At 43.5% G+C, this 25,502-nt stretch overlaps 1 protein-coding gene across 2 annotated transcripts in view; it reads right to left on the bottom strand.

The window, feature by feature from the left end:
* The window catches only part of LOC117222521 (neo-calmodulin), a 131,803-nt gene that overhangs the window by 88,860 nt on the left and 17,441 nt on the right, over window positions 1-25,502 (bottom strand). Inside the window, exon 2 of one of the 2 annotated variants that reach the window (XM_076521204.1) lies at window positions 4,457-4,483. The exons of the other annotated variant lie outside the window; for it this stretch is intronic. Coding sequence (XP_076377319.1) covers window positions 4,457-4,483 — 27 coding nt within the window. The remainder of the gene's footprint in view (window positions 1-4,456; window positions 4,484-25,502) is intronic. 2 annotated transcript variants of the gene reach the window in all.

Here is a 25,502-nt window from a genome sequence, read left to right as displayed (position 1 = left end):
GTCTTTTACGGCCGCGCGGACCTCGTCGAAAGCTCGTGCGCCGAGCGATAACCGAACGATCGACGACCCCCGGATTCCGTGACACGCCGTTATCCGAGGGGCCGCCACGCGACCCCCGCGTTTTATCAACATTCTTTTTTTCTCTCAGCCGCGCGATACACGGTTCCCGTTTTCCGCGGCGCTCGATCGCGCGAGCTAACGATCGCGAAAGCTCGTACACTCGGGCTGGAATCGCCGGCGAGGCGCGAGACCATCGTCGCCCAGACCCGACGTCCTTGGCACGGAAACACGCCTTTTCCCATACCGGGCGATGAATATTTCACGCGAGGGCACAGTAGTATTGTCCCGCGATGCTCGGACAACGGTGACCGCGCTTACGGCTCAATCGCTGCATTCATTTGCGCCTAATGGCCGTCCGCAGTCACGGCTGTTTACCTTACTTTCCCGGCGTGCTCGCCGTCAAACGTGCAGCGGAGACCTTCCCGCAAACAGACCTCCGTCCACAAGTATTTGCTCGAGGGAAACACTGAATTTTTATGTCCCACGAGCTCACCGCAATCGCCGCGCGACGCTGCGATTATTGCGAATGCTTGCGCGTACACGGGGATCCGGGTTTCACCGATCACGCGCCAGTTACTGTGCCCCGTTGACTTAACTTTCGCGAGCTTCGTTCGATGAAGCAGTTTCGTCCACTTCTTTCGCGTTGCTATAAGCTGTTTTTTTAGTTGTTCGACGTTTTGTTCGAATAAAAGTGTTCAGATGACTTTGAGATTTTTTAATCGAAATAAATTATATGTTTATGCGTACTATACTATTGCAAATATCGCAGACTATACTGAATAATATGCTCTGGAGACTCGATCAATTATTGCGCGATGTGTTACATACAGAGTGACTCGTTTAACTCTTTAATTTTCTAACTCTCTTTTCTTAAACTCTTTTTAATTCTTTTTTTGGCAAACTACACGTTGTGTGAGAAAATGTTTCGAATAAAATTTGCTTGGTACAGAAAGGATTATGTCTCGCAGTAATTAATTTTTCGTTGTTTTCCTTCTTCGTTGAAGTATGGTAGTCGCCTGAGAAAACGTGAAAAACTTACACATCCGCGCGTCTCTGTCATTGCACAATCGCCTACATACTTGCATTGTGACTGTAATGGACGACATGTCGAACATTTCTCGCGTTGAAAGTCAACCGAACAATATCTCGATAAACATCGCGACGAACAATTGCAAAGGCTTGTCCAGTTATTGGGCAGTTATCGGCACAGTAATGGAAGCAAGCCAAAAGTTTGTTTCAGTTCCTGAGTTCATAGAGAGTAATTCGATCGAACTGTGTTCTTTTTCATAAACTATATCGACTTTGTTAACACGTGAACAGCTTCTGGTATCGTGAAATTATTTAAACCGTTCATCCATCCGGCGTTTCTCAAGGTTTTCGTCAAGCATCGGAGTAAAATCACTGCATACGTGATGCAAATTCCGAATGACCGTTTATCACATTTCAGAAGCGTAAATAAATTACGTTTCCAATCGTAATACAGCAAATTCTCCTAATTTTCCTAATTTGTCCTAATTTTCCAAATTTTTCCTAATACTGTCCTAATTTTTTAAATTTTGCTTGCGAACAAGAATGGACGACTATTCGAGCCTCGCGGCTTGCCGATCAGTCGACAACGATAAAAACGAAGCGCAAGGCTCGCATAATCGCATCACCTCTTCCAAATTATCCATTTATCTTCACAAACCGAAGGAAAGTTAGGAAGAATTCACTGTACACCGAATAAACGTCTCATTCCGCGAAAGAAAATCGCCAGCATCGAATCTCTCGAATGCAAAATTTTCGTTCCGTTCGAACATAATCTCCGGGCGGATCGGTCGCGGGGTAACTGACACGTCCACCCTATGTATACAGCGCACGAATTTGTAACCTTGTTAGAATGTGCAGCGGAAGTAGGACAAAACTGTTGTGCCGTCGCTGCCGTAAATTCCCAAGAACCGTTCCCCGTTCGCCGCTAAATGAAAAATAGCATGCCCGAAGTTGCATCGTTGCAATATTTGATTCTTGCCCGGGTCCCCGGGCCGTGTTTCATCGATGAGGTCGACGTGAAAGGGTCCCCTCGCTTTCTCGTTATTCTCTTTTTTTTTCTACGCGCGGCAACAATGGCCGGCGTATCGACTGCTCCGAAGTTCTTTTCGATGCTTCATCGGTTCGACACGTAACGGGATGTTATTGGATCGCGGCGACAGTTATTTGGATAACGCGGCTGTCGATACCCGGAAATTTTCCTGGATCCGCTCAATTATCCATCGGCGAGCTTCCCGAGACGAATTGCACGCGAGAGAAGCGAGTGCAGAGATACCATTTCCCGTCCGTCTCCGTTTCTCCGTCCGTCAACTTCGAATCATCCCGGAACGCTAATTCGTTCCGTCGAATCGCCAGATTTTCGTGGCAATTTTCCTGGCCCGGTGGCGGTTACCTTGCACTCTCACGTTCCTGCAACGCTGATCAGCTTCCCTGCGCTCGCTGGAACGCGTATTTGTCCAGCCCTCGGCAAGACATCCAACGGCGTTCGCAAGCTCGTTTGGTTTTCTGCGCGGAAATGTTTTCGCCCAACGAACAAATATTTCGCGAGCGGTGCTGTACATTCCACGGCACTCGAAACCAGGAGTACACGGTTCCCCGAAATATTGAACCGGTCGAGAAATCAATAAATTTATCGCGAAAGCTCGGGACTATGGTAAGTCGGCACTGGAACGCGGCGCAAGTAGTACAGGTCGACCGATGTACCGGCGGCGTCGACACTCGCTCGCGGCTTCGTCAAGCTTTCCGCCGTGGCGACTGTAAGCTCGAGGCGGCGGTGTTGCCAGCACAGGGTACATTGATCGAGCTTCCAGATCGGTAAAACAGCAGCCGGAAGCTCGCAAGATTCCGACGAGTTCTCGCGGCGTGCTTGCGAGTGCGAGGCGCGCGTCGAGAAATCTATCGACGGCGCCGGCACTCGGGAGCTTTCGGAAGCTCTCTGCTGCGCCGACTGCGTCCCAGTCGAGCTTCCCTCCGCCAGGTTGGAGCTTTAATGACCGTAACGTGGACTTACCGACCGGACCAGCGGGATCTTCGAGCGAGTCACTTACCTACAAAAGAAAAAGGTTCGACACGTTAGAAGGTTCGCGCGGAGCTTGCTCGGCGGATGCTGCATCGCACTAGAAGAGCTCTCTCGCTCGAGACTAATGTGGAACGTCAAACGGAATTCAACGTACACAGAGGAGACATGCTGAAGTTTCTTTGTGTCATGCAACTCGGAGGATCACGGGCACCGATTCCGCGGGAACGTCGGACACGCTCGCTAAAATCTGTTTCCTCGATCTCGTTTCGAGAATTTCGTTCTGTGACCGCGCGATCGACGCTCAAAGCCGCTCAAACATACAGATATAATCTATGGAACGGGATAGAAGACCAGGAAGAAAAACGCAAAAAACATTTTCTACGCATTCAGTGTTCTCTAGCTGTTGTTCTGGTGTCGGGTTCGAAGCGATCTACCGATCCTGCCCGGCAAAGATCGCTGCTACGAGATCGGCACGAGAACCGGCCCCGCTAACAAGCTGCCGCCCTGCGCTCACTCTATCAGCGAGACAGCGGCATAGGAGAGACGTTCTGCGACCTACAGTCGCTCGCGTTAATGTTCGGACACCTTGCGAAACGCGTAACTTTTTTACGAATTGGACTGAACGAGTCGAATTGGTTTTAGACGATAAAATTCTAGACGACGACTAGAATGATTTTCTTTGCCAAATTTTGCTACTGTTTGCAATGACAAAAGGAAATAAACTACTTTAAAACTCGCTTTTTTCAATTTTTGATCAGAGGCTATAACGAAAATGTAAAGAATGCGTTTCGTTTATCCAATTAAGTAAGTTACGAGCGTTCGAAAGATTTTAAAAATTGCAGTTTTCTCGCACTTGTTGGTCGAACTTTTTTGTGAAAAAATTGGTCAAACATTGAGACAAAACTGCGATCTTTAATCGTTCACAGCTCGTAACATGCTTGTAATTCGACGAGATCTACGAAACGTATGTTTTAAATCTTCGTTACAGGCTCAGATGAGAAAGTTGAAAAAGCGAGACTTCTTTCAATTTTCTATTGTCGCTCCAAGCAACAGCAAATTTTTGAAAAAGCATTCTAATCATGGTCTAGTAAACTGATCCCTCTATCATCTAAATAAAGAAAAATTCAAATCGCTTACTCCATTCTTAAAAATGTTATTCCGCTTCGAAATGTGTGCGAACGTTAACGAGAGCCGCTGCACGTGAACGAAACTAAATTGCTACTTGGTATTCTATAGCGAACGGCCGCATTCTAGCTGAAAGAAACAAAAACATATTCTCTAAAACTATAGACGCCTAAGGTGTCTTTGGTGCAGAGAAATCTGGAAATTGTTGCGTGAAAAGTTTGGTACCTGCACGACTGCCGGCCCGCGATGCGCCTGTGCAATAGAAACACAAAGAAAGAATGTTATACAGACAGGTAGAGAGACAGATTCTGTATGAGAGAGAACAACTATGTGTGAGGGGGTGGGGTGGGGTGGTTTGATGGGAACCGTGGGCGAGACTATGGGAGAAAGTTGGACCGATTGATCGCGGTGTCGCATGCAACGTGGCCGGATAGAGAAAGACGATTCGATTCCTTTTCAATCGCGGGACTTAGGTGGATCAAGTCCAACGGAATCCCCTCGAATCTCCATTCGAACGAGGTTGCACCGAGCGAACACTTTTAAGACTCCGAGGCGCCGATCAAAGTCGATCAAATCGTTTCAACTTTAACGAGCAATCGAGCTCCAACAGCGAAAACATTATTGCCGATGACGCAGAAGGAATGGGACGAGATGGAAGTCTTTCTGGCCCCGAATGTGCTCGTTCGCAAGGGAAATTCGAACGCCAAATTGTCGCTGCAACGGAGACCGTTCGTTATTCTGGAAACGGTGACGGTGCACTGTGCACTCGATCTTACAGGCGATTTTTTTGGGACGAAATTTATCATTTCTGAACTAATCGACTTTTTATTTGGGATCAGTAGCCTTTAAAGGGTGTTCGTAGATCCATCAATTGATTGAAATAATCTTAATTTTTGTATTAATTAAATTGCTTCTGATCGATTTTATCTTTGATGTTTGTTGTCGTGTAATTAATGAGCAAATTTTGCTTCGGTAATTCTTTTGACAGCTAAAAAATGTTTACACGAAAGATTCTTTAATTAGTCTTTTATGTCTCATTAATTATATGGAAACAAATTGAAGTTCAAAAAATTGATAGAGAACTTTTTATTTGATAAATGAATTAAGATGATTTACACCTTTTTAAAGGAAATTTTATTCCTTTTCAATGAATTGACAGATCTTCATTTGTCCTTTAAAAAAGTATTAGGGCTCTTAGATCGGAAATTAATTAGAAATTTAAGTAATAATTAACTTAGAAGTTGTTGATTTTCTCATAAAATCCCCTTTGAGATCAAACATTGTGCATATTGGTGACAATATTGATTATAATATCTTCATTTCGAGCAAATTCAAGCAAATAAAACTGTATTCAATGTAAAGATTAATAATCCTAGAATTAGTATACAAAAGAGCAGGAAAGTGCTTTTTGGTACTTGATCCAATAACATATCGTTATTTTCATAAAATTATTTGCTCGTTCCGAAGGTTCTATAGTACCTGAATTCAGCTTATAAAAACCATACTAAAACACGCTCTTTACATTAAACATGTGTATAAATAAAGGTGTATTTGCCCCATTTAATAACATTTTATTGCTACCATTATCATTATTCTTATAATTATTCTCATCATTATTCTTCTTACTTCTCTTATCATTATCCTTAAAGTAACAAATATTCCGTATTTTATATTCCATGAAGTACAATTGTCCTGAAAGCAACGAACAACATTTCGCGATACGAGACATTTAAGATCACCGAGCTCGTATTTTCGACTCCCGTCCAATGGGTCGAACAGTATGCGGTATGCCGAGCGTTTACTATTTCCGCTCCGATTTCCCCCGTGCTCGGTGTAATTGGGTAAACCGCGAACCTTGGCCCTCATAGTTAACGTCGCCGCGTCGAATCGCAGCCTGTGGCGCACGCGCGCATTGTCCGGCCAGCGAGACCGCATGCATACGAATGCAACGATGGCGTATCGCGTCGCGTGGATCACCATAAATCGTCCCAGACAATCCAAGGCTGCCCGCACGTGCCCGGAGAAGCTCCTGTGCGAACAGCGCGATCGAAAACCGGCGCTCGACCCGGGGAGCTCGTCGCATTTCGATCAGCCCTTCGAACGGTATTCGCCGATCGGCGCATCATTATTCAGGCTCGCGCGGCCGATTGCCGCCGAATGCATCGATCAACAGAAAAGCCAATTTATTTCCGAAGCGTCCGCGCACAGGAGCACCTGCCTCCCGCGCGATTAAAACGTAAAATCCTGCCTCTATTTGCCGCGGTGTCTGTAAACGCTCTCATCGGACGCAGAAATAAAACCGACGGGAAGTCCGCTGGATAAACCGCGGACGGTTTCCGCGGCGAGAAAAGAGCAACCTTCGATATTCTAACAAGAAGGCGGCTCGCTTTGATCCGTCGATGAACGACGCCGTGGGCCAGATACTGGATTTTACGCGGCGAGCTTCGCGCGATCCTATTTTGCGGCCCATCGGAAACGCGGATCACGAATGCGAATGCGAAACGACAGCTGCGCGCCACCTGCGCGCCCCGTAAAATTTTTCGAATTTTAGGCCACTTGTTGACGACTCGAATATATCGAGTTACGAGGCTGGTCTGCAGCTGCGCCCTCTCTGCGGGGCTTTAATGGAATTTTATCGGCGCTGTCTTTGAGATCGCGCGATGACATTCTGTGCAATATCTCGTGCCAATGGCTGTTGCTTTTTATTATAAACATTTATCGTGCAACACCAGTTTGGCGGAAACGTGTGCGAGCAAATTATTGTTATTACAATTTTAATAGAGAAGGTTCAAGTTGCAAATAACCCTTTGCGCTCGACCGGCGACTCCGACTCACCGCTTGAAATCGTTGCGCAACGTTTCGAAATAATTTTAACATTCACAAATTTATTTACATTTTATTTACATTTGACGGTTAAAGTCGCAATTGTTGCACGACTCGAAATATTTAATTTCATAAAAAAGTGGATAGTCGAACGAAATATTCCGCAGAATGTCGTCGCACGAAGCCTAAATTCGTCCCACAAAATTCCATTAAAATCACCCCTCTCCAGGGGGGAGGGGGGATCTTCGACCCACCAGTTGAAATCGTTGCACAACGTTTCAAAATAATTTTAACATTGTCAAATTTATTTGCATTTTACCGTTAAAGTCGCAATTGTTGCACGACTCGAAACATTCGATTTCATAAAAAATAGCTATTCGAATGAAGTATTCCGCAGAACGTCGACGCACGAAGCCAGAATTCATCGCACAAAATTTCATTAAAATCACCTCTCTCCAGAGGAGGAGTGATGTTACAACTGTACGCGGTGTCCTAGTTAGTTTGCATGAGTTTATTAGGCGGTCGCAGGCGACGTAATTCGCAAATTGCTCGGCCGACGTCGATCGCCGGGATATCGATCTCGTGGATCGCGGCGTTCCCGATACCGTAATTACTTCCCGCCGACTGCTGGCCGTTCGCTTGACTTCGTTCCATTGATTTTACGAGCGGCTTCATATCCGGGAATCACCATGGAAACCGGGAATGCCGTTTCAATGGGGAAACCGAGGGCGAGACACACGAAACTCGCGCGGCCGTGACATTTTATCGCGGCGCTTCTCTCTGCCCGGGGCGGCGAGCGCGGGATCGCTGGATCCTCGAGGAGGATCCGTTCCCGCGAGCAAAGGAGAAACCGGAGGATCGGAAGCGACGAAACGTTTTCTACGGCCTGGATCGGCCGCGTATATTCGACGTGCAATCCGTCGCCTCGTCGCGAACTCGGGGAAACCCGAGGCGTTCGCTCCGGACGCATGCGTCGCCGCGGAAAACGGAAGCCCGGAGGAAAACGCTGCGAGGCGGACTCGATCGCGATTCAAAGGAGACACCGTTTTCCCGGAGGACAGAGAAGATTGCGCACCTTGCCACCTTTTTGCTGAAAACAAAATTCCACCCGGAGAACCGCCGGGGAAAATATTTTCCCCGGCACTTTGCCTAATTGAAGCGCCCACCTCGGGCTGCTCTTCTTTCAAATGGCGCGCTTAATATCTGTCATTCTTTCAGCAGAAATCCCTGCCAATTATCGCGGCACCTGCTCCGAGTGCTGGAAAACGTCCGGAACGCTTTCGAAATCGTTGCGTCGGATGGCGCAACAACATCGAAATTCGAGGCGGATATTTGCTCTTCACGGTTCGCGACGCGTTCGAACATCAAGAGCCGGGTTTTATTGCGGCCATTCTGCTCGGAGCAGTTCTTGCTTCTTATCGGTTCGCTTGAAAAAGGCGGTCCCCGGTCGATCGGCAGCTCTCCGTGCAACGATTCGACGCGTGTGCCGAGCCAATCCCTCGCTAATATCTGGCAGGAAGAGTCCCGCGAGACGGTTTCGCTCGTGCCGTAAAAGGGATCGACGGGACGGGGAAACGCGATGCACGCCGGGGAGAACGAAAATGAAAATGGACAGCGAGCGGGCCGCTCGTTTTTGTTTACCGTGCTTCCGACGATTGTTCCCGATCCGATGTTTGCCCGCGCAGGGATTAAACGGAACCGCGTTGCCCCGCGAATCCATCTTCCATCCGTTTTTACGAGCGAAGCGGATCCGTTTTATACTCGGGACGAGACCTCCGACTCGCTACCGTAAAATCCGTGATCCCTGTTTTGTTTGCAGATGCGACGTCCTGGGAGAGATAGCGGCGCTCCTTTATGCGGGAACAAATCGAATCGGTGCCGTGAAGCTTTTGGCAGATGCCGTTCCATCCGCGGGGATCGCGGATAAATGTTTGCCCGACCAATGACTGTCTGTATCCACTTGTTTTACGGCGAATACAGTTCCTGGGGCAACGAGACGATTCTGTGCAACGAGATCGATGGAAATTGCCGGTTAAAATCGAGAAAATGTGGCATCCGTCGACGATTATCGAAATAGACGTCGCGTCTGACAAATGACCGACTTTTCTACTCGCGGCAAATGGGAAAGCAAACTCTCTGCTGTACGAAGTCATTTTCTACGGATTCTGCTGTCCGAAGTAATTGCTGTCTAAAGTAATCGTTTTGTTTTTTTGCGAATCTCGTTATCTAAAATAATTTCCTACGGACCCGGCTGTCTGAAATAATTTCCTAGGAACTGTACCGTGTAAAATTACTTTCTGCAAACATGGCTGTCCGAAGTAATCTTCTGCGAACGATGCTGTCTGAAATAATTTCCTACAAACCCTGCTGTCTAAAGTAAGGCTTGCTGTTCAAAATAATCGTCTACAAACGCTGCTGTCTTAAATAAATTTTTGCAAGACTTGTTACCTGAAATAATTCCCTACGAACAATTATCTAAAATTAAATGAAGAAATAATTCTGTAAAGTAATTTTCCACTCTGCCGTCCTAAACAATTTTTTTAGAAACTCCGCTGTCTAAAACAATTTTCCACAGACGCTGCTATCTATAAAACAATCGTCTACAAACTCTGTCGATTGAAATAATTTTGTACAGACTTTGTTATCTAAAACAATTTTCTACAGACGGCGCTGTCTAAAACAATTGCCTACAAACTCTGCCGTCTAAAACAATTTTGTACAGACTTTGTGATCGAGAACGGAGGATAGTAAAAAATTGGAAACATACTTTCTCGTTAATACGCATTGGGACGGTTTTATCAAGGATAGCTTTCGCTGTTCACTAGTGTCATAAACCTTTCGCTGTTCACTAGTGTCATAAACCTTTCGCTGGGAATTTGTACGGCCATCGTGCATGGTACCGTGTGCCGATGGTCGCTACGGGCGCAAACGAGCCCAGCCACCCGCACAAGAGCGAGCTGTGACACGAACGGTGGGCGGAAGTAACGAGTCACCGACACTCTCGGCGTAAAATTATCGCGGGGGCGACCGGCCGCAGTTACGGGAGACGTTGTAACCCGAGAAAGAGTGTAAGGACAGCAGCGATATTAACGGTGGACAGGGTTCCCCGGCCGTTTATCGAGTGGCAGCCAGGATAAATATCCCGTGGCAGCGTTATGCCGGCGTGCTGACACTGACAAAGTGACTGTTCCACTTTTCCAGCGAACGGAAGCCGCTGCTACACAAAGTCCGGGCGGACGGTGGAACGAACAGCCCGAGGAAAAGCGGCGACGGGCTAAAATGGAGAATTATGACTGCGCGATGCGGCCCGAACACGAGCCGCTGTCGAACGAGACGGCTCCGGCAACGGCGGGCCGCGCAAATAACTGCTGTCACGTGTCGAGATTTAACGCGCAACCTTTCGCGAGCCGGCCGCGAAAACCAATCCGGCCGGAGCAAGCTCTCGACGACGCTGTGGAAACAGAAAGGCGACACTCCAGGAAATATCGATCGTTGATCCCTCTTGCGGCACCGAGAGATCCTTCCGCTGATCTTCGGGCACTCTCGAGAGACCTATCGTACAAATTTTCCTCGTTCAACTTCTCCGGATTACGTACATTTATTTAATTAAGATTCGCAGTCCGGAGATTGGCTTATATTTCCAAGTGTTTCTTAACGCGTTGACTGGAATTATTTGTTTAGATTCGGAAATCAATTTTTGGCATTGTTATATTTTCCTAGATTTTTGTAGGATCGGTGGAGCGTAAGGACGTCGAAACAGTAACATTTTACAATGTTAATTCGATTCGATGAAATACTTCAATTGTAGGAAATCGTTGAGGTCATTGGCCCGGCAGTGAATGTGTCAATTTATTCTATATTCTATATAACTATATTCTATATAACTATATTCTATATAACTATATTCTATATAACTATATTCTATATAACTATATTCTATATCACTATATTCTATATAACTATATTCTATATAACTATATTCTATATCACTATATTCTATATAACTATATTCTATATAACTCGTATAACTATTCTATATAACTAATGGTGAAATATTCTATATTTCACTATTCACGGTATCCTAATTTATTCTAATTATTTTCTACTGCACACTCTTCCTTCCTTTTCTTTTACGATCCTTTTTATTTTTTCCATATTTTTACATTTTATTAACGAGTTTCACTTCCCTCTTCTATCCTGAAATATTCTTTCTACGCTCACATTTTTCTTCCTCATCCCTTAGCAATCTTCTAACAGGTGTTCTTCGAACAATCCTGTATTTCTTTCACAAATTTTCCACCCTGTCTCCTCATCTCTCCTCCAATACATGCTTCCCTCTTTCATATTACCGCACCTTGCTCTCGCCATGAGAAAACACTGTGTACTTTTCCTCCAGATACATTCGCTCTGCTTGCCTCGTCTATATAGATCCTAGAAAATTCCACGTTTTCTTAAAGCGGAATAACTGTTTTTAAAATTGCATCGAACGATTTGAATATATTTTTGAGAATTTATGACTAGTTTTCGCTAGACAATGAGGCAAAAATTTGTTTCGAAAAATTTTAGTTCAATTGGAAGGCGAAGAAAGTAAAAGAACGATGTTTTCTAAACGCGTTTCTGCCTGGATCTGTAGCGAAAATCTCAGAGCTTTTCTCTATTTACATTATCGAACGCCATAAAGGATGCGAACATTTACCCATCTGTTCTCTTCAGCACCTTTTCCACTATATTTTACCGCACAATAATTCGTCGCCTAAGGGAGAAAATAGATTTACTGGAGAAAAATAGATTTTTGACATAGCAAATAGACTGTAAATATTTCTATCTTCTTTTCTTAGGGAAAAAGAAGGGGAGAAAGGGTTATCAAGAAGCTGAAGATGGGAATAGCGACGATAACAGAAATATTAAAAAATCGTCTTAAAGTATGAACAATTTTTGAACGCGCGAGAAAGTAATAATCTTCTGACAGAATCGATCTAAAATGACGAAGGTAGGTCTTCTCGATTTAACGACGGTGGATTGGAATTCGCGGAGCTTCCAACGAGGATCGCCGCTTTTTCCGGGGCCCATAACGTGTCAAGATTCCTCGGAGATTCTCGGAGAAGGCAACGGAAACGCAAGCACGGGGAATCTTCGGGCGTTCGAGCTGGACGAGCGCTGCAAGTTGAACGCGACCCTTGACATTAGCTGCCCTACATAAATGACCCAGATCCCCATGGCTTCGTTCTTGCAATTTCCACCGGACAATGGGGAGATCCAATAACGAGCGCGCAACGCCATGCTCGATGGGGAATCGTCTGGATCGTCACGAACTGCTATAACGATCCGACGCCAATAATTCGCGTTCCATCGTACCGAGACGATGGTCTAGAGATCACAGTGTGGCCGAATGCTTTGTTTCCCATTTTTCCGTTTGGTTTTTTGGTCTTTGTGTGCAATCCCTGGAAAATCGTCTTCAAACGTCCGCTCAAAATGGAACAACTTCTTTGGAATTGACTTAAATGACTTCAACTTTTTGGAGATGTTAGAGCGACTATTTTACTGTACAATGACTGAAATAATTTTTTTTATATTTTGCTATTATTTGAAATGAGAACGAAAATGAAGGACTCAATTTTTTTCCAACAATACGCATTTTTTTGGTTATCGTTATAAGCTCAGATAAATAAGTTTGAAAGACGTGAGTTCTTTTATTTATTTTTATTTTCATTCCAAGTAATAGCAAATTTAAGAAAAAGGTATTTTAATATTATTTAGCATTATAGTATTATTATATTATATTATATAGTATTATTTTAGTATTTCTCAACGCCATATAAGAAAGTCAAAATAATTTAATTACCTAAAATGCATTGTCTGCAATTGCACTGTATGATAGCAAGCAATACCTTATGATTTTGTATCAATATATTTATATGATAATAAAGTAGTAAAGTTGTTAATGTTATAAAATTAACGTCGTAATGTTAACGTTATTAAGATCATAAATCGTTATTTTCATTTAGGTTTTAAACCAGTCGCACTAATATTTAACAAAAATCCAGCCATCAAAAAAGGAAAAAAGAAAAGTTATTCAGTACAGTTTGAAAAAAGTTATCGCGTTTCAAAAGGTGTTCGGACTCCATTTCGCAGCTGTTGTACCATAAAAGCACACCGGTCTCTTCGCAATCACGTAACGCGCACGGAACTGCAGTTTAAGAATCATTTCGACGGACTGTTGCAACAGTTGGCCGACCCGGCCGCGATCCTCGTTGTAGGAACATAAAAGATACATTTTCGACCGTAATAAAACAACCGCGGGATCGATATTCTATCAACTATATTTCGTGTATTATCTGAGAAAATGTTTGGATACCTGATGGTTCTCCGGTGGAGAAATATTGTGCTTTCGACGAAGGTTTTCTTGTCTGCACGATAAATAATTGGCCGCCGGCTTCTCATCTTTTATTCGTCGCTTCTTGTCTCGCAATATCGAACCGGCGATGAATTAAATCGGTCCGTTCTTCTTTATGAGTTTTTCCTCGAAACGGAAACGAGACGCTGTTTAATTATCAATATTCACTGGCCAGGATAAACGCGGACGATGTCTGAACACACGCTAATTCACCTATAATCCTTTACAAAAGTATAGTTTAAAGTTGAAAGAATTTAGCTTCCAGTCGAGCTACGTGAAACTAAAACGTTGTCCGACCATTAGCTGCTCTAATCTACTCGATAGTAGTATAGACCGTTGCAAACATAGTTTAAAGTTCATGGATACTGGCATTTATTTAGACATAAATAAAAGTAAAGAGTTAGGACAAGTGGCTAATAAGAAACTAGAGGCTTGTCTGACCAATGGCTGACCCAGTCTACTTGCTAGCAATATCATTATTTACGAAAATATAGCTTCCAGTTAAGGGAACGAATCTAGCTTCTATTCAAGATACATAGAACCAAATATGTCTGACCATTGATTGGTCCAATCTACTTGCTTTCTGTATCATCCTTTATTCAAAATATAGCTTAAAGTTGAGAGAACCGAGCTTCCATTCGAGCGTACATATGTACGCCATGTAGAAGCTTGTCTGACCAATGGCTGACCCAGTCTACTTGCTAGCAGTTCCATTATTTACGAAAATATAGCTTGAAGTTAAGAGAATTAATTCCCTCTTCCATTCAAGAAACATAGAACCAAATATGTCCGACCATTGGTTCGCCCAATCTACTTGCTTTCTGTATCATCCTTTATCCAAAATACAGCTTAAAGTTGAGAGAACCGAGCTTCCATTCGAGCGTACATATGTACGCTATGTAGAAGCTTGTCTGACCAATGGCTGACCCAGTCTACTTGCTAGCAGTTCCATTATTTACGAAAATATAGCTTGAAGTTAAGGGAATGAATCTAACTTCCATTCAAGATATATATAACCAAATATGTCCGACCATTGGTTCGCCCAATCTACTTGGCTTTTATACCATCCTTTACGAGAGCATAGCTTAAAATTGAGGGACTCCGACTTCCATTCGATAAACATAAAACCATGTCCCCGTCCGACCCAATCTGGGTGCTCCAATTTCATCGATGACCGTCGCGTATATAAATCGATGAAAAATTTGTTCGCTTTACGACCTCTTCAAATTCTGTCCAACGAGATCGAGTTCGGAGGATGCTCCGCCTGCCTCCGGTTATCCCGCGAGCCATAACTCGCCGATGGTTCCGCCCGGGGAATCTCCTGATATCAACATCGGAGCACCACCTGTATCCTTTATACGGGATCTCGCGAGCAAGTTCCGTAAGTCCGGTGGGAACGGTGCTCCAGGCGGAAGCCACAAATGTCGGCGGCAACTATGCTCTACCGTTCGGGCACTGCGCATGCAATTACACGGGCCAGGGGTCGGGGTTAAAAGGGCCTCGGCGACGAGTCCCTTCCGCGTTATTACCGTGTACGTAGCGAGCCAGACACGCGTCGCGAGCACATTACGAACAGCATTAATCGTGGAACTTGCCGGCGAGCAGCAATTTATCCAACTTTCTCCGGCAAAACCGCGATCCCCGAGGATCCGGGAATAACGTTCCCCCCTCCCCATTCCTTTCCGATTCATTATGCTTCGTATTATGTTTCGCCCCGTTCCGACCCTTAAGCCCCCGCCCGCGGAATCCCATCTCGTACCAATTTTATCGCAATTTATTGCGTAACTCGGTTCCTTGGATAAATCCTCGCAGACGGTAACGGGAGAACGATGTACACTGAATTGTCAGACCGCGGTTTTTTACGTATTTATGACAGAAACGGATAGAACTTGAAAAATCCAAAGAAAATGTTCTTCACCGAGGATTCGAGGAAAAATTTGTTAAGAGGAAGTACGCTGTCTCGTTTCTAAGACAAATTGATTCAAGGAAAGCCGGCTTTTATCTCCAACATTTCCCTACGTGCAGAAAGAAAGGATGGAAAAATTGGTCGAACGCACGGTGGTCGCAAATCTTCGGTAAAACGACGATTCTATCGCAATCCATCACTGTCTCGCTGAAATTTCGCGGCACTACGGGCGAGATCAAGGAAGAGAAACGAGTACATCTCGAAACGAAATAAGCTGAATATTAAGCAACAGTTCTGCAATGTACGGATAATTGAAATTCAAATGAATCGTTCGAAATTTATGATCGCCGTGCATTCTCTGCGCTTCTTTATTGTTATCAAGACCAAAATTAGTGTCGCGTGTAAAATATTCAATCGTGTATTGTTTACCGACCGAATTTATTGCTTGAGACAATTTACGGTCGAGTAATGCAAATATATTATACAAATATATTAATTACAATATATTTATAGGCTATAATTTATTTATATTAATTATAAACTATACACGCCAAACTAATCTATACATGCTAATTTATTACATATCAATATAATTATACTTTGTACTATATTTATATACTTAATATACTTTATACTATATTAATTATACTTTATAATATACTTGACTTGTCTCTTTAATATATATTTAGGCATGTATAAATTAATTAGGCATCTATACTTTACAATTAACATAAATAAATGTCTAAACGTTGAAAAGACAAGTGAAATAAGTTATAAAGTATAATTTCTTTACATTGATTATAACTTATACTTTATTTCACCTGTCTCTTTAACATTTAGACATGCAAAAATTACATTTCAAATGAGTCAAAATTTTCGAAAATCCGACTCACGCCACTAACATTCTAACTCACTCAATTGACTATCGGGTGTCCGAATTTCCGAGGTGTCTAGTTCCAGCAGACGAGCTTACCAGACGGTACGCTGTCAGTTGTTCTTTTCGCTTCTCTGTTAATCCGTCTCCCCGGAGCTATTCGAGAAGCCAAACACGGCGCCGGGGCTTCTCGATGAGAAGGAAAGTTGTTGGATAATCTCCTCGATGATCCGAGACGCGGAACTTCGCCAAGGCTGGACCAGGGGCTGGGCGAATTTGCGCGGGCACGTGTGCGCGCGACTTATGAGGAATTTCATATAATCGAACACGATCACGTAGCCGACACGTGCGACCGGTTCCCCTGGCAACCGGCCTCCAACCTGTGTTTCTCGCTACGGGTGCCCGATAACACGGCGAAACTTCATTACAAATACAACGGCGAATGAGATTTCACCCGCGGCCCCGCCGCTCCCTCGTCTTTCGAAGCTCGAACCTTGACCCTCGCCTAGAGATTTCGGCTCGATTCGGCCGTGATCTTTTTCCGAAGATCGAACCTGGCCTGTTGTTGATACCAAAAAGCCCTTCGAGGGGGAAACAAGGGGGAAACGGTCGTTTAGAAAATTGCATTCGGGAATCGAAAATTGCAAATTCTCGTTAATCTTACTTCGGCTTGTGAACAGAAATCTATTGCAAATTCTGCTTAATCTTCCTTCGGCTTGTGAACAGGAATTAACAATTTGAGGAGATACGATTATTCGACCCTTGCATTTCGTTTTTATTCGGGATAAAAGCCCTCCAAGGGGGAAAGAAGGGGGAAACGGTCGTTTAGAAAATTACGTTCGGGAATCGAAAATTGCAAATTCTCCTTAATCTTCCTTCGGCTTGTGAACAGAAATTAACAATTTGTGGAGATATGATTATTCGACCCTTGCATTTCGTTTTTATCCCGAATAAAAACGAAATGCAAGGCTCGAATAATAATATAAATATATAATAATAATATAAATATATAATAATAATATATCTAAATATATATAATATATATAATATAATAAAATATATCTCCTCAAATTGTTAATTCCTGTTCACAAGCCGAAGGAAGATTAACGAGAATTTGCAATTTTCGATTCCCGGACGCAATTTTCTAAACGCCCGTTTCCCCCTTCTTCCCCCTTGGAGGGCTTTTATCCCGAATAAAAACGAAATGCAAGGCTCGAATAATCATATCTCCTCAAATTGTTAATCTCTGTTCACAAGCCGGAGGAAGATTAAGTAGAATTTGCTGTATTCTTGCACCCACCGCTGCTCCGAGGTTCTCCGAAAAGCCTCGGAGTGACTTTCGACGTGGCTCCGACACCGATTTCCGTCGAAGGTGTCGCCGGGAAGTCAAACAGAGCTTCCGCCGGATTCTCGAGGCGCTCGATGGAAACGTTTACGGCGCGCCGTGTGAAACGTTTCTAACCCGGGGAAAAATAAACTCGCCGAGACTTCGCGAAGTTATTACGGCTAGCTGCGAGCGGATTCCGTTCTCCAAGCTTTTGTTTTCTCTCGGCGAGCGAGCGGGCTGCGGAGGTGTCGGGGAATCGCTGAGCAAATATTACGTCTAACTTCGCCCGAAGGGGTTCGTATATATTTAAAGAGGCCGGGCTTTGGCCCTGGGTCCATCAATTTACAGGCGCCGGGGTTGCCGCGATCCGGGGAACGGAAATATTTGGACGTCGCTCTGTTCCGGTCATTCCAGACAGATGCTAACCGGATCTCACGGCGATCCCTCAGACTGATTCTGTCGGCCGGATGAAACACTGGAGCCGAGCGACGACGGGAGCTTCGATTGTGCATCGCGAATTAACGCTTTATCCATCGAAAATACTCTAATAATTTAAATTGCTAAATGAAACAGAAAGTACAATAATTAGGAGAATTTTAGAGTTATTACTATATACATGTAAAATATATTGACTGTATTATTCTATGATTATGTAGCAAATTTCATATTTTATAACCTGATTATATGAATATATATGAATATATATGAATATATATTTCCATCGAAAATACTTTAATAATTTAAATTGCTAAATGAAACAGAAAGTACAATAATTAGGAGAATTTTAGAGTTATTACTATATACATGTGAAATATATTGACTGTATTTTATAACCTGATTATATGCTATTTTTTATTATTGTATTTACTATTCTATTATTTTATTTACTGTAATATAGACATCGAATTTGATATTTACGATGTAAATACCGTAAATAAATATCTTACGGATCTCTAGAATTTATTATTAAATAATTTCATAATGATAAATGTTGATTTATTTCCAAATGTATTCGTATTTTAATAAATAATTATTACTCTCCAAAAACACTTTAAAAAATTGCTATAAATATTGCAAGAGACGATACAAAAAGCTCAATAATTTTCTCTTAAGTAACAATCTCAGAACACTTGTCACATGAAATTTCAATTATCACGTCAAATTAATATAAATAATTTGTTGAAATGTGAATGAAATTGCGCTCGTTTTGGAGGCATTTTTCAAGACATTTCCATAAAACGTTTAATAAAAAAGACTGCCGGTAGAAAAAGTGTAAAAATATTGTTGAAGTCGACAATATTTGTATCCATAATTTTACAAATTATTTGCATCAATGTAGTAAATAGATAATATAATTACTACAACTTCCTTTGAAATTAATATTTCAAAGAAAATCTTCGAGCTACCCTCAGGCGCAGCTCACTCATTAAAAATCACATTAACGTGCTCCAGTAATTAAATTAATGTAACGCAATTAACTTGTGCCCGAGGAGCCGGAAAGTAATCGCGACTCCGTAGAAGAATTCTTTCCTTATCGCCGAGTATTTATGCGCCCGTTCTGCCACATTTCCCCGTGAACTCCCCGGACGATGAAACCCCATAAAAACGAACCCCGGCCCGCGAATTGCGAATTTATTCGTTGGGCCTTAACCTTTTAGGTACGGCTGAATTCTGCGCGAGGCTATTTCTGTGGACGGCAGAGTCTGCTATGTACTGTACAGAGTCTGATACCGTATATTCTGTCTATATATACAGAGTGTCCCAAAAATGTCTCGCAATCCGAAAGTGGCGGGTTCCTCAGACCATTTGAAGCAACTTTTTCCTTTACAAAAGTTTTCTCCGAAGCACCATTAACGAGTTATTAACGAAAAACAGTGACCAATGAGAGGCGAGCTCTGCTGGCGCAAGGCGACCGAGCCAACGAGCGGAACTGGGCTTCGTGCGCTGGTTGGCTGGGCCGCCTCGCGTCAGCCGTACTCGATTCTTATTGGTCACTGTTTTTCGTCGATAACTCGTTAACGGTGCCTCGGAGAACATTTTTGTAAAGCAAGAAGTTGCTTCAAATGATCCGAGGAACCCGCCATTCCCGGATTGCGAGACATTTTTGGGACACCCTGTAAACTGTTGTAAATCGATGTGTAGACAAAAGAAGTGTGAAACAATGCATACGAAGACGATTATTTGGTTCAAACGATGAGCGAGTGAGCTACTAGAGCAAGCCACTGTAGTGGCGCGTCGTCCAGAGAGATGACATCCGCGAAAGCCACTATAGTGGCGCGTCGTGCCTAAAAGGTTAAATCCCCGGCCGCGTGTCGCGGCGGCAAACAAAGCTCGCGGCGTTGAATCGCGTCGTGGCACGCGTCGATTCGCCGGAAATTCATTTTTCCCGGGATCGCGGTCTCGATCGGAACCGGATTTCGTCGGCGGGACGGACGGCGGGCCGTTTAACCGGATAATTGGATCCGTCGTGGCCGGAAATGAGGGAGAACGGGGGCGATAAGCGAGCGGGGGCCGGCCGCGGGAACGCCAAGAATTCGAGCAGAACGGTGAAAACGCGAGAGATCGACCCGATTATAGGCCTTGCAACAGGTGGGCTCTGCAGTTTAGGCCGCGTGCACAAGCGTCGCGACGGCTGACGACGGCCCCTTTGTCGGCGAGTCGACGCCCGGTTTTGATCACCGAGAAACAGGTCCCGGCGCTCTGTCGGGTGCGCCGAGGTGTCGCGCCAGGTGTTTTCGAATGTAATTGAACGCTTCGCGATCGAAAGGTCCCCTTTGAGCCGGCTCAATTTCCGCGGAGGGGCTATACCTCTGGCGAAATGATCCCGGCGTGCCGGTGACAGACAGAAAGTAATTTACTTTTTCTCAAAGCGCCGTCCGACGGGCTAAGCGAGACTGTATTTGCTCGAGGCACGAAGGCATCGACGCGGTGGCGCAATCGTTGAATTTACGCGGAATCTGTACGGTTAATTTTACACAACTCGATCCATTCGAGGATTGATTACCATGAAAAGAGAGGCGACAGAAGTGCATCAATAGATTGTTGCGATTGCTGAAATAAATATGCGAGAAAGAAGAGATTTATTTACAGTGATTTTCGTCTTAGTTTTATAAACGCTGCGCCAATGGACAGCTGAGATTCTTCTGATCGAAACGAGTGCAAACACGATGCAAATCGGACTACGTTTATCGAATGAATATTGCAAACTGCTTGTTGATTAATCCGGGAATAATTGAACTAGTTAAATACGTTAGACGAGTACATTCGTCATATAATTATAATTGTCAAGGTTACATTAATATATAACTATAATTAGCAATTTTATATTAATATATAGTTATAAGTGTCAATTCCATATTAATATACAATTATAATCGTCAATTTTACATTAATATATATCTATAATTGTCAATTCTATATTAATATATAATTATAATTGTCAATTCCATATTAATATACAATTATAATTGTCACGGTTATATTAATATATAATTATAATCGTCAATTCTATATTAATATATAATTATAATTGTCAATTCCATATTAATATACAATTATAATTGTCAAGGTTATATTAATATATAATTATAATCGTCAATTTTATATTAATATATAATTATAATCGTCAATTCTATATTAATATATAATTATAATCGTCAATTCTATATTAATATATAATTATAATCATAAATTCTATATTAACGTATAATTATAATTGTCAATTATATTTTACAAAATAAAACCGTCTTTTCGAACCAATATTTCCGCAGCGTCGTTTACTCAGTATTCGACGAGTACACCCATCGTCGCGCCACAACTAACTGGTTAAACGAATCTAATTTCTCTTTTCCATCCATCGTGGTACGACGAAATATATCGTCGACAACGTTAAAACCGTACGAACGATCCCAGCGAGTTCTGAGTCCGGCCAGTTCGCTGCAATGACAGGAGCACGAGTCGAGCAGTTTCGCAACGTCCCTTAATGCAGGGGCGTTTCACCGGGGCGCAGCAACGCCGAGGGAGTTTAATTACGTGATTAATTAAATGGACCGCCTTTTTCCGGCTGCAACAGGCCGCTGGGAATCGCCGCGCCTTTCTCGGACCCGGAACGCCGACCGTCAGGAAATTCCGGATAATTGGCCGACGCTTCGTTGCGCCTCTCGACGGCTCTCGAATTGATTTCTTCTTCTTTTTTTTCTCGCGGGGAACATTAGCAGATACGAGGTACTCGTTCCGCGAAAGGACTGCCGAGGGGACACCGAAGAAAATCGACTTCCCGCCGGATGCAGGCGACGGCCGTGCAACGGAGGCTAACGAGCTTAACCCTTTCGCTACGGCGGTTCAGTCCGCCGTAGCGCCCCTCCTGAACGGAACCACCCGCCGAAATTGTGCACATTGCGCGTGGATAGTGTATTTGGGAAGAAAAGGGATTTCTCTTTAAAACAATATAGTTATAATTTCTGCATAAGGTATAAAGTTATTTAATAGGTAAAAAAAGTTTCATTAACAATGGAAAAAGTGAAGAAATAATATATAATATACAGTAATAAAATAAAACATAATATTCATAATACAAAACATAATACATAATAATTAGTCCTAAAGTTAGTACTTTCGATTTTCTATCCCTTTATGACATGTAACACAATAATAATGGGAAATGCAGGTAGAACAAATATAACTTGAATGGTGTGTCGTTTATTTCGGACTGTCGTTTGTTTGTTTCGTCAAAAGATTCACGCAATACCAGCATGTCGGATATATCCGGCGTTCGTCCCCAGAGGGCGATCATGTGGATGTCGGATATATCCGGCGTTCGGCTCCGCGAGTGTACATATGGATGACGGATATATCCGTCGTTCGGAGCGAAAGGGTTAAATCGCATCTCGCGCACCTGTCCGTGAGAATTTTCCCGTCGAACGGGACGAAAAAGGAGAGAACGTCGCGTGACGCGTTCGCGAGCTTGTGTACCGTCCAAGGGGAGGAAGGAATTATTCCTTTCGCGACCAACTTTTCCCATGAATATTAATACGCGGTCTTTCCCGCGAGATACCTCGCATAGCGCGCGATAACGCCGACCACCTGAAATTACCGCCCGCGTCACACGCGACTAATACGTGATCGTCATAACGGTGCCCTCACACAGGGCCGTGTAACATATACGAGGTACATTGTCCTCTCGAGAAAGAAGCTGCTGCTGGAATTAACCCTTTGACTGCCGCGAGAATGGGCCTCGAAATGTTTCCTGAAAGTTAAACTGGAGGATATATCAATTAATCCGACGTTATAACGTGTTGTGAATTTTAATGAAATCGTAATAGATCAGCGTAGAAATTAATTTAAAAATTCGCGTAGTCGATATTATTTAATCAATTTATTTAGTCAAATTGAAATACAAAATTTAAGATGGACGATACTAATTAATCCAACGCTATTACGTGTTGTGGATTTTAATGAAATCATAATAGACCAGAAATTGCTTTAAAAATTCGTGTAATCGATATTGCAATGATTAATGTAATTTATTACAAACAATAATTTATTTACAATAAACCCGCTTACGGGGTCGACGCGGCAATCGAATAAAATAAATTATGTTTTCCCGATCTCAAAGACCGTCTAGTTTGTCGTCGCAAGCTCTGTCTCAGGATACTCGGCGAAATTGAGATTGTTCGATTCCACGGCGGAGAGCGAGTCGACAATGTCCAATAAAAGTTTCTCGCAGGAGCTTCTGCTTTCGCGGAAAGCGGATGTTGAAAATTCGCCGAACGCGAATATGCATTTATACAGGCAGTAGGAAGAGTCGGCCATGCACGGACCTGCCGGCTGATACGTATTCACTGGCACGCGGGCTTCGCCAATTCCTAAAACTGGATTCTAGCGGGAACGAGGCTTCGCATGAACAAACGTGTCCTATATCTTCGACTGAAATAGATAATGAAACTCGCGTGTGGTCGATAATCCGTGGAAAAACTCGCACCGTGCTCGCATGGGAGAACGGCGTTCGGAATTATTCCAGAGTAATTTTCTAGGTTTGTTTTCAGGGGAATACGAATGTTCGTGTAAAACTAAATAAAGATAAATTATTGAATAAATGTCAGCGACATCAAGCCCAGGAATCTAAATAAATACAGGGTGTTCCACAATGTCAAGGTCAACATATGAAATTTTTAAAATATGTCACCGTTATTGATTATATTCTTCATATTTATCTAACAAACATATCCCTTACGTCCTTTAACACGATTATTATTTATTAAATTAGCTTTGCGAATCATTCGTTGAACAGTGTTCGGACAGCTACCCCTCATTTTCGGCTGTTAATTGTGGAAAACCTTGTATATATCCTAATTATATCCTAATTCCTAATTCCTATATAAAATATCCTAATAAATATATTTTCGTTTGGAATCTTGTTTAACAATTTCTTGTGTACATATATTAGACGGTAGCGTACTGTGTCGATTTGTCAATGCTTGTTAGAATCGATTTGGGATCGGTAAATATGGAAAATCCGTTTTCCTTTGAATCTCGTCTCGAATTTAGGGGAAACGAGTAACATTCGTGTGTCTGATACATTACACGAAATATTATATATATTATATATATTCGTCGCGAGTTTGACTCGCTGTCAAAGTGCAAAGAGGGGTTAAATGCAGTCCGGATTGCATCGCGGGCAAGATTTGTAAGGGCTCATGTAGAAAGACCGTCCCGGTACCAGCGGAAGACGCGAGGCAGCGGTCGACGTACGAGGTATGCGGTCTGACTCAAACCGTGCCTAATCTACTGCGCGCTTAGCCTGGCACGTAGCGGCGCGCCTGCCGGCTCAGAAAGGGTTTAATTATGCGTCCCGTGGCTACGGTCAAGCTAATAAGGCCTCTGCAAAGCAACACGCGGCGTTTCCGGGAATTCTGCGGCCAGCGGGGATTCAATTAGGTCTCCGCGATCCAAGGACCAACCGGGGCGGAAATTGGATCGGGTCGCGCGGGAAGCTGGCTCGAGTGCGGGTCGCGAGCACAGGGAGAGGGAGAGAGAGAGAGAGAGAGAGAGAGAGAGAGAGAGAGAGAAAGAAAGAGCAAGAGGAAGATTAAGAGGGAAAGAAAAAACGGGAGAAAAAAAGAGTGAAAAAGCGAGAGAAAGAGAGAAAAAAAGCGAGTGGGAGAGGGAGAGAAAGTGAGAGAAAGAGAGAAGAAAAGCGAGAGGAAACGAGGAAAAGCGAGAGAAAGAGAGAGAGAAAAAAGCGAGAGAGAGAGAAGGAAAAAGCAAGAGAAAGATTAAGAGGGAAAGAAAAAACGGGAGAAAGAAAGAGTGAAAAAGCGAGAGAAAGAGAGAAAAAAAGCGAGTGGGAGAGGGAGAGAAAGTGAGAGAAGGAGAGAAGAAAAGCGAGAGAAAACGAGAGAAAGCGAGAGAAAGAGAGAGAGAGAGAAAAGCGAGAGAGAGAGAAGGAAAAAGCAAGAGAAAGATTAAGAGGGAAAGAAAAAACGGGAGAAAGAAAGAGTGAAAAAGCGAGAGAAAGAGAGAAGAAAAGTGAGAGGGAGAGAAAGTGAGAGCGAGAGAGAGAAAAAACCGAAAGAAAGAGAGAGAGAGAGAGAGAGAGAGAGAGCAGATGGAATTTACTTCTCGGTCAACGGGGATGAATTATTCAAGGAAACTGCCGTTCAAACGGCCACTGCGATTCCGCGTGTAACACGGTAACCGAAAACGACGAGTTAACTCGCTCCCGAATCGAACTCGGTCTCTCCATCCAATTCTTCCGCCTTCTGCAAACATCCATCCGCTGTCTCTTTCGAATTCCTGCGAGAATTCCCCGCGAAAGCACTCGGCGACCTGCTCGATCATCAGCTGCGAACATACACGTTTCCGTGTAACAACATGCAAGAACATGCTGTTGCATTACGTTCAATTTTTATTCTTCAATTTTTCACACTGTCTCGATTTATGGAACAC

The sequence above is a fragment of the Megalopta genalis genome, chromosome 4, assembly GCF_051020955.1.
Source record: "Megalopta genalis isolate 19385.01 chromosome 4, iyMegGena1_principal, whole genome shotgun sequence".
NCBI classification, from domain to species: domain Eukaryota; kingdom Metazoa; phylum Arthropoda; class Insecta; order Hymenoptera; family Halictidae; genus Megalopta; species Megalopta genalis.
This window is presented reverse-complemented; position numbering and strand designations above follow the sequence as displayed.